General features: G+C 43.0%; 1 protein-coding gene across 6 annotated transcripts in view; it reads right to left on the minus strand.

Annotated features, from left to right (window-relative positions):
* The window catches only part of SLC4A5 (solute carrier family 4 member 5), a 122656-nt gene extending 112664 nt beyond the window's left edge, over positions 1 to 9992 (minus strand). For 4 of the 6 annotated variants that reach the window (XR_003941984.1, XM_030201798.1, XM_030201797.1 and 1 more), the window contains exon 1: positions 9505 to 9633. Coding sequence is in view for 3 of the 6 variants with exons in the window: in XM_030201798.1 (XP_030057658.1) it covers positions 9505 to 9532 (28 nt within the window). In the remaining 3 variants the exon portion in view is untranslated. Of the gene's footprint in view, positions 1 to 9313; positions 9338 to 9504; positions 9634 to 9757 lie in introns of those variants that run through there. The other 2 variants (XM_030201799.1, XM_030201800.1) reach the window with 2 other exon arrangements.
* Between the last annotated feature and the right edge of the window lie 493 nt (positions 9993 to 10485).

Below are 10485 nucleotides of genomic sequence, written 5' to 3' on the forward strand. Positions count from 1 at the left end.
GTCCCGGTGATTTACTACTCTTCAGCTTGCTGAACTGACCCATTACATCCTCCAAGGTTCTTCCCTTGAATGTGGCTGAATGAGGGCATTGTACAGCATTCTGCCAGTTCTGACCTACTGCTCATCTCAGTACCAGGGAGACTCGTTGCCAGTGGGGCACAACCCCTGATCTGCAGTTAACTGTGAGTAAAGGCAGTTATTCCAATAAAGGACGTTTTTGTAGAGATTAGTCTTCAGGTGTCAACTGGTGTGCCAAGGTTATATAGCAGCAACCAGTCCTAGAGGCCTGCGTGTATGCAGGTCCCTGGACCACTTTTAGTGGGTACCGCAGTGCACTTCAGCCAGGTGGCCCCAGGCCCATCCCCCCCCACCTGTAACACTTGTGCTGGTAAATGGGAGGCCTCCAAAACCCACTGTACCCACATGTAGGTGCCCCCTTCACCCCTAAGAGCTATGGTAGTGTTGTACATTTGTGGGTTTTGGGGGAGGGGGTTGGGTGTTCAGCACCCTTGGTAAGGGAGCTATGCATGTGGGAGCTTTTTCTGAAGTCCACCGCACTGACGTAGGGTGCCCAGTTGGTGTCCTGGCATATCAGGGGGGCGAGTGTACTACGAATCGTGGCCCCTCCCACGACCAAATGGCTCGGATTAGGACGTTTTTGAGCTGGGCGTTTTTAGTTTCCATTATCACTAAAAAAAACAAACGCCCAGCTCAAAAATGTCCATTTTTTCAAAAATACGGTTCGGCCCGCCCCTTCACGGACCCGTTCTCGGAGATAAACGTCCATGGAGATAGGCGTTTCCGTTCGATTATGCCCCTCAAAGTGTTCAGGGAACTGATAATATGGCAAATGTTTATTCCTGGGCTGTTTCTTAGCTCTTTCCATTACTGTCTGTTATGAATCTAGGGTACCACCTGTATAATCCTCTTGGGAGTTTATGCTTTTGTATTGCAGGAGGAGGAGGGAGCAGGAAGGCTCAAGACAGTCTTCAGCAAACCCCAAAAGTACAATAATCCTCAGAAATGCACTGCTTTCAAGCATTCAATGAAATAGCTACATTTTTCATTTTGAATCTCTTATACTAAGCTTGATAACAACAAACATTAAAAAATTCCTCCTGGGTGAAATTCTCAATAGTTTGCTGAATGTTTAATGATGAGAAGATGCATGTTAACTCTCAACTTCCATAAATGTCGGTAAAAATTGTGGGGTTGTTTCACAAAGGCGTGCTAAAAAATGGCTTGTGGTAGTGTAGGTGTGGGTTTTGGGCATGCTCCGATCCATTCTGTAGCACGCCTTTTTGTAGCGCACTTTTTTTTGCTGAAAATAGAGGTGCGGGAAAATGAAAATTGCAGCGTGTCCATTTTGTATCTGAGACCATACCGCCAACCATTAACCTAGTGGTAAAGACTCACGTGGTAACTGGGCGGTAATGATCTACACACACCAAATGCCACGGCACGCGTCCGTTACGCATGACAAAAAAAAATTTTCAGACGCACGTAGCGGACGCATGCCCAAAATGAAATTACCGCAAGAGCCAAGCAGTAGTCAGGCGATAACTCCACTTTGGTGTGTTGGGTGCGCGAAGGCGCTTACGCGACTTAGTAAAAGGAACCCTGTGTGTGCAAATTTGGGTGTGCACACAATTTGCACATGCAATTTAATGAGCCAATTAGCACTGATAATTGCTATTTTAACAAGCAATTAATGGTACTAATTGGATTTAATTAAAATTTATGTGCGTTAATTTTACATGTTGGTCCAAAAAAGGGGCACAGCCATGGGAAGGTCATGGGCAAATCAGAGGTATTCTTTTAATTTATGTGCATTGTTACAGAGTAAAGGAAATCCATGCCTGATTTAAGCGCTATTCTATGAAAGGCACCTATCTTTAAGCACCGTTTATAGAATAACACTAAGCACTTAATTTTGGGGCACCAATTTTATAGGTGCCATTTATAGAATTTAGTCATCGATTATAGGATTAGATGCAAATTCTATATCAGCAAATTATGCGCTGGCACTTACTCAAGCTGATTGGCTGCTGTAAATGCAATGTGGTTAGGTGCAAAACTGTTAGTATTCTATCATCTGATTGCATAAATGCCAGGCATCCCCTTGATCTGCCCATGCTCTTCCCAGGTCCACGCACTGGATTTTGCACACTCAATTTGTAGAATACCAAGGGCAGTTACAGAAGCAGCTGCAAATCAGTGACAATTAAATCCAACCCACTTTTAGTAAGAGCTCAATACTTGGCTACTGGAACTGATCTCCAGGTGGCAAATTTGACTGGAATCATCATCTCTGGAACTTGTCACCCAAAGAACCACCCTTTTGGTGACTTTTGCACTTGAGCCTGACAGGGATAAAGTCTTAAAATTATATTTCCGTCATATGGATTGTGAATTTATGAGTTCTAAGATTAGAATATTTTCTGACTTATTGAGAAATACCCAGAGATGGTGTCAGGAGTTTTTGGCACTGGGTATGAACTTTTTGCTTCGTTTTCCTTCACTTGTTGTCTGACTTATCAGAATAGTTCTTATGTCTTTAGTGAGCCCAGACAATTGTTGGAATTAGTGGTATCTAAGGAAGAAATGAAAGTGTAAACATGACACTTATAGAGTCATTCTTTATTAAAATTTGCTATTCCTATTTGGTGTCTTTGGTCTGTTTTGAAGAGCCTAACTCCGTTCCCACTCTTTGTCTCTTCATTTATTTATTTATTAGGATTTATTTACTGCCTTTTTGAAGGAATTCACTCAAGGCGGTGTACAGTAAGAATAGATCAAACATGAGCAATAGGCAATTACAGCAGTAAAAATATTCAAGTAACAATACAAAGTATGGCATGGTATGCTATTTACAATGTCAACACAATACGTAATAGAACATTACAGCAGATAGCGAAGGGTAAAGCAAAGATGTAACATATAGATGAGTAAGAAAGTAGGAAGAATTAGAAAGTAAGGTGACTGACTTGAAGAAAGTTGCACATGAGGTCAGAGAGATGGTAAATATCATCTCAGCTAGGGTAGGAGTGGATAAACATGTCCCGCTGCAGTATGTGCAGCCCGAGTCAATCCTTGTGTGTGTGAGTGAGACTAACAAGTTAGTTACTTCTTCCATTAAAGGCTTGGTTGAAGAGCCAAGCTTTCACCTGCTTCCTGAAGTACAGATAGTCTTGTGTTAAGTGAAGCCTTTCAGGCAATGCATTCCAGAGTGTGGGGGCTACTCCAGAGAAGGCTCGCTTGCGGGTATCACATCGTGTAATGTCTTCATGTGATTTCCCTTGGGATATTGGTGTTCATTCCACTTCTGTGGTTTCTCGGCGTTTGCTGCCAGCTAATTTCTACCCTGAGCTAAAAATGCTACCGCGGCTTAGTAAAAGACTCCATTAACAATGAAGTTATGCGTGTAACTGGCATCATTCTATAACTTGCATCTGCAACTTTGTACACTAACTCCTGGATTCTGTATAGGCTGCCCAAAGTTGAACAGCAATGTTGGACATAGATCACAGAGCCATACAGAAACTAATTAGCTAATTAGGTGATAACAATCAATTACTGGCATTACCAAGCATTTAATTGACAGTAATTAGGAGTTACCCACAGATCTGCCCTATTCTATAACATGCATGCCTAAATTTCACCCCTGACCTTCAGCACTATTTAACCAGCCAGAACGGCTGGTTAAATAGCGCTTAACAGGCTATCCACTGATATTCAGCAGGGGATAACCAGCTAACTCCTGCTAAATATTCCCAGTTAGTGGATATTCAGACAGCCTGTTATAGTGCCTGAAGTAACCAGCTATCTGCCGATTTTTAAAGCTGGTTTAGCGGCCATATTTGGCCAAGTGAGAAGGTGGGATATCTTTGGTCGGTTTAAAGATAACCGGCTAAGTCTGACTTAACAAGTTATCTTTAAACCAGCCAAAAATAAACCGGATATTCAATGCTGGTCACTGGAAACGGCCCGGCATTGAATATCTGGGCTCAGCACCAACCGTGGTGTGAATATCAGCCTCATAGTGTGCAAATCTATAAAAGGGTGTGGCCATGGAAGAGGTATATGGGCGGGTCAGGGGCATTCCCAGGAATAAGGCATGATGCTACAGAATATCTGTATTTGTGTACCTAACTACCATCAGCTTTTGGCTGGGATACATGCTTATGCCCACAGTTAGGTGCAAACTGCACGTTAAGCTAGTATTCTGTAAAGGTTGTTCTGCACAGATCATCCTTTATGGAATACTATCACAGTGCGAATCATCCCAGTGCCTAACTTTTGGGCACTATTTATTGAATTCCTCCTTCTGTGTCAAATTATGTGCAAAATTTTATAACATTAGGGCAGGGCTGCCGAGAGATACAGCCGGGCGCAGGGCAGGATACCCCTGCCCCCTATCTGGGTGCTACCACACCGTGCGCTCCCCCAGACTCGGGCTGCCACCTCCCACACTCAAGCTGCTGTTCCCGCCCCATTATCTTCCTGTGTCTGACTGCTCCTCCCTCAGTCTGTCATCTTCTGCTCTTGTGTGTCGGGACCTGGATGATTGCATTAACGTGCTAACCTGGGTTATCGCGTTAATGCAATCACCTGGGTCCTGGCATGCGGGAACAGGGAGAGAGACAGACCCAGAGCAGGCAGGCAGAAAGAAGCTTCTAGTGCTACCTCAAAACCTTGCCCGTGCTGGCCCCCCCTGGAGGCTGGGTCCAGGGAATTTTGCCCCCCCGCCCCCCCTCTTGGTGGCCCTGCATTAGGGAGCACATGCATAAAACAGCCCAAATAGATGACAATACTTCCAAAACAGGGGGAATGAAAAACACATTACAAAACAAGAAACCATAGTTCTGAAAAGAAGAAAAAGAATACGGTACTAAAATATAGATGGTACTTTAAACATCTCCAAACCCCTTAAAGGTGGGCACAAAGGACTAAATTCTATAAAAGGTGCCTAAAAAAAACTGGTACTGAAAAAATAGTGTTTAGTGCTATTCTGTAAATGGCGCTTCGAGTTAGGTTCCATTTATAGAATAATGTTTAGCGCCGAGAACTGCAGCTATATTTAGACCTAACCATTTACATCAATGAAACCCTGCTGTAAATCCCCGCCCTTAAATTAGGCACGGATCCCCTTTATTCCATAACATTGTGCATAAATTAAAGGAAGGCCCCTGATTCACCCATGACCCTCCCATAGCTGTGCCCCCTTTTTGGAACCGTGGGTAAATATACACACATCATTTTTAATTAATGCCAATTAGCACTGATAATTGATTGTCAGGACCCAATTATCAGTGCTAATTGGCTCATCATTCAATTAAATTGCATGCACAAATTTGGGAATGTGCCCAAATTTCAACGCAAAATTTAAAGCACCATTTATAGAATTCAGGGGATAAAGGGTTAACCTTCAACACACACCCAATATAGCTAAACATTTTCGAAAATTACATTTACTCTTTATGTACTAAATATTCTTATGAGCATATGACCCACATTAATCTAGATTGGAATGTTTAACTTGTTCCCAGAATAGCTTAAACTGGGGGGGGGGGGGGGGGGGGGGGGGGGGGAGGGGGGGAGACCTATTGCACGTCTTGTTTTGGGAACAAATTGCTGTATTTTCTTGCATAGTAGGTACAGGTATCAGGGAAGTTGAGAAGGACAGACATCTAGGTCCGCTGCAGTAACAAAGTAACATATTCTTCTGTCCCAATAGAAGAAAAACAAAGAAGCATGAGGAGAACAACTAGATATATACCTGGAAGGTGGCATTCTTTGTCTCAATAATGACCAATAGTAAACTGTTCACTTGCCAGCTGCCTCACCTGCCTGCCAAGAGATCTAAAAAAAACCCCCAAACTCCAACGAATGGAGAGATTTAGAGAAAATCCGGTGGTAAGCTTCCTTTGGAGGGGAGCAGGTAGCAGAGAACAAACATTCTTTTCACACAGGCAGGCAGAATTAATCAGAGCTACTCAGCCCAAATAATGTGAAAGTCAGAGCTCATATGGGCTTGTGTCTAGCTCTCAAAGTGCAAAGGTTTACGCAATGCTGGTCTAAAAAAAAAAATCCCTGGAATGCAATGTATTATAAACCTTGGAGTTTTGATGGCCTAATGATACTGCTTTGTTGATGCAATTGCTTTGAGGATGAATGCACTGTTCCATGATATTAAGACAATCACAAAATGATGAGAATGATTTTATAGTAGATCATGATGGAGTCTGAGGCAAGCAATGTTTCTCTGAAAAAGGGGGAGGAGAAATATGAGCAGGCAGTTCCCTGCTTCTAGATCTTTGACGCTGTGTGGCAGAATGAGTGTTTTCTGAAGACATAACGAGCATGACACTTGTGAGCGGTCTAGACTTCAATCTTAGCTACTCTTGTAAGCATTCCAAATTCAATTTTGCTAGAAAAAGAAAGGGAAGAAAATAAGCACAAAAATGAGAAACTAGTTCTTTTTGTGCTCCTTATTCATGCACTTTGATTTCTTCTATTTGACATTAGTCAGTGCAGTGATGGGCATTTGTGTCATAAAGCCAATGACAACACAACAGGCAGTAACTTGGGCAGCCTGGATGGGCCTTAAGGTCCCTATCTGCAGTCAACAACTTTGTTTCTGTATTGTGAGCTAGATAACCATGATCAGAATTATGAATCTCAAATAGCTGAAAAAGCCTCAAACCATTAAAATGGCATAAAATATATGACTCACTCTGGCCACCTCTAAAATAGTAACATTGTAGATGACGGCAGATAAAGATCTGTATGGTCCATCCATTCTGCCCAACAAGATAAACTCATTACACATGGTATGTGATACTCCATATATATATGCCTGACCTTTATTTGTCCTTGCTATTTTCAGGGCACAGACTGTAGAAGTCTGCCCAGCACTGGTTTTGCTTCCCAATTACCGGGTGTTGCCACCCAATCTCCACTAAGTTTCAGTGGATCCATTCCTTCTAAACAGGATTCATTTGTGTTTATCTCAATAGAGGTTAGTTCTGTACAGGGCACCTAAAGTGTGTGTTAAGTATGAATTCTATAACAACAATTCAGAGTTTAATTACTGTTATGGAATGCGTTAACTTTAGGTGTGAGCACTTACACTAGCTGCCTGGCAGGCATAAATACACATGCCTAAATGTGGCAGTAATGCATGTAACTGACAGTATTCTAAAAGCTTACCCCTGAATTCTATAAATGTCACTAAAAACTGTGTACACAAATTTGGGAGTATGCCCAATTTGCACATGCAATGTAATTGAATAACTAGCTGATTAGCGCCAATAATTGGCTTGTTAAGCAATTATTGACACTAATTAGATTTAATTGAAATATACACATACAAATTTAGGTGCTTTAATCTCAGTGTCTCTTTTCTGCTTTTCTCTGTTTTTTCCATAGCTCTCTTTCCAGGGTCTCCTGTCCTTTTGACATTTCTTCTCTCTCTGTGTCCACCATCCATTTCCCCTTTTCATCCCTTAGCCATCCTGTCTAGCACCTCACCTCTGTCCCTGTCCCTATTCTCCTCGTTATCTGGCATTGCCTCTTTGTGTACCTATCCCTATGCTCTCTCCATACCCAGCATCTCTTCTCTCCCTATCCCTCCCCATGTCCATCTTCTCCCATCTCTCTTCCCTTCCACTTGCATCCCCACCCCGGGACCAGCATCTCTTACCTCTTGCATATCATTCCCATGTGGTCTGGCATCTCCATCTACTTCCTTCCATTGGTCCATTGTCTCTTCCCTTTCTCCCCTCCAGTCCAGTCTCTCTCTCTCTATATATATATTTCCTCTGCTCCCCCCAGTCCAACAATCTACTCCCGCTCTCTTCCTTTTTGGTCTGGGTCTCTCTCTTTTTCTTTCCTCTGCTTCCCCCCAGGCCCAGCATCTCTCCATTCCCCCATCTCCCCCTATACAGGCCTTGCATTTCTCTTCCCCTCCCCCATGCAGGTCTATCATCTCTCCATCATCATCCTCCCCAGCAAAGACCAGGCATCTCTCCTTTCCCCTTCCCTCACACAGGCCCAGCATCTCTCCATCATTGCCCCCTCCGGTGCAGGCCCGACATCTCCCCCCATAGGTCCATCATCACTTCATCTCTCCCCTCCTCCAATGTAGGTCCATCATCACTCTCTGCTCCTGTGGTCCCCCAAACTTGTGACAGGTTGCCTCTGGCTGGCCCCACCAGGGTCTTTCCTGTGTCACATCCTGCCTTCTCTTGTAACTTCCTCTGGGCAGGATGTGGCAGAAGATAGGCCCTAGCAGAGCTGGCTAGAGGGAGCTTGTTTTCATTGCTGCCTTTGCTAGCCACCTACCATGAGTTTCGGGGACAGCGGGATGGGGGGGAGGGAGAGAGAGAGAGAGAGAGAGATGTTGGGAAGAGGATGCACTCTCAGCAATAGGCACTCTCACTTTTGTGAATTAGCGTGTTTGAAACTTATGCAGATAAACTTGTGCTACTTCAACCATTATTTGTGTCTGTTAATACATATCTAATATGTGTATATATTTTTCTATTTCATTGAGAAAAGAACTGGATACGTAGCTGAATGATGGATTAGGTTTCAGCATTCCTTTTAGTTTAGTTCATCTGCATTTAATAATATAACCCTCTTAATCGCTTGTTCCTGTAACTGACTTTGTAGATGTAAGCATTTGATCACATAAAGATGCTGGGAAATTACTTCAGAACCTCATCACTTTGTAGAACTCCAAGACATTTCTTTGTCATTTGACATGTATTTCAAAATTCAAATGCCACTTTCCAACCCTAGCTAGGTGAAAATATATTATCATGACTTTTGGTCTAAATTTCTCTAAAACCTCCTATAACAACGAGACTATATTTATGTTGCCTGCTTGTGGCTTTCAACTCATATAGCTTCAGTCAACTGGTTCAAATGACTTTTTGCACCATTCTTTACTGCACAGTGAGCATAGAATGTAAAGTTTAGGCTGTGTTCTTTTATTGAATCATGAGATAATGACTATTGTACTATCTGACATCACTTGTGCTAGAACACACCCTGAACTTTGGATTACATTTTGACTCTGCAGACCCTGAGTAGCTATTAAAAAAGGTTTTCTGCTTGTACATGGGGCAGGTATGAGCTGGAGTTACAGCACTGCCACACTCTGAAATGCAGTTGAAAGACAGCGAGACCTCTCACCAGAGGAACTTTTTAAGAGATTTCTTTTCAGAGTGCTACATTGGATCCAAATAATTCCTTTCTTATATTTTAAAATACAATAAATGTGAGGTCCTGTACTGAAGCATCATACCTTATAATGAATAGTTCTTTGATCCGGTACCATACCCATTTTGATATGCTGTGCTGAAAAGTTTCTGAAGAAAGGCACAGGTCTCCTGGAGGAATGGAGAGCTCTCCTCATAGAACTAGCATGCAAGGGCAAACAAATCTCCCTTTCGGTCCCCATCTGAAAGTCTGTCTCAGTCTGGTTTTAGTTCCTACCTGGAGCTGTCTGGATTTTTTCCCCCATTTTCTCTCGGCTAGAAACCAGTCTTGAGATTAAAAAGCTGCCTTCTTTCTCCACAGCCCGGAGCTTTAATGAGCAGCTTGGAGGGGATCAGAGGCAAGCTTTTTGTGTTCTCAGCCTGGGTTCTGATGTCACACTGCCAAACCCTCCTTGTGAAGAGGTGACTGAGTACAGAGTGGACACAGGTCAGTGGGTCTGGACCTTCCTGGGGGGCTGAGGAAGACTTACGAGTTAAGCAGTGTTTGAATGGAACACTTCACCTGCTTCTTCCATTCTGCTAGGGCTCCTTCTAAGTTCAAAAGTAAACATGAAAAGCAGGGCAGCTGAATGAATCTGAATAATGTGCCAGTGTTTTCGGATGCATAGTTTTTAGTTTAACAAAGAAAAACATGCTCTGGAGGAATGCTTTTTTTTTCTTTTTATGTTGTGGTGGCTTTAGGATTCTGTCAAATCATCAGGGTTTTGTAGAGGACAGAAGAGCAGGGATTTTCCCTTGCAAACAACAAGAGCTTTCTTATGTATAACAGGTGTAACCTGTGATAGGGAGGAGCTAGCCAAGAGTGAAATGTCTGATTTTTGATCTTTAACAAGCTATAAAACTCAGAGCTGTGAAACAGCTACTGCAAGCTTGTCTGACTCTAGCATAAGGGTTTTCCTGTATGAGACTGGCTAACCAAGCACACGGTTAAGCTTGGAATAAGTCACATTGCGCTGCAATGAGATATCAGCACAAGAACACAATCTGAGGGCAGACAGGCGGTCTAGAAAGCATCCTCAGAATATGGGACATCCTCACAACAAAATTACTGTACCAAATATCAGCGCAGTTAAAAGACTTCATTCGCATTCCCTGCTTCCTGGCAATCAGACCTGTTTCTTTGCAGCTGCTTCTCCTCTTCCTCATCCTAAAGGTAGTACACCCTATGAGAGAAGAGTAATCCATCCTTCTTGTCTGC

Source organism: Microcaecilia unicolor, chromosome 4 (assembly GCF_901765095.1).
Source record: "Microcaecilia unicolor chromosome 4, aMicUni1.1, whole genome shotgun sequence".
Lineage (NCBI taxonomy): Eukaryota > Metazoa > Chordata > Amphibia > Gymnophiona > Siphonopidae > Microcaecilia > Microcaecilia unicolor.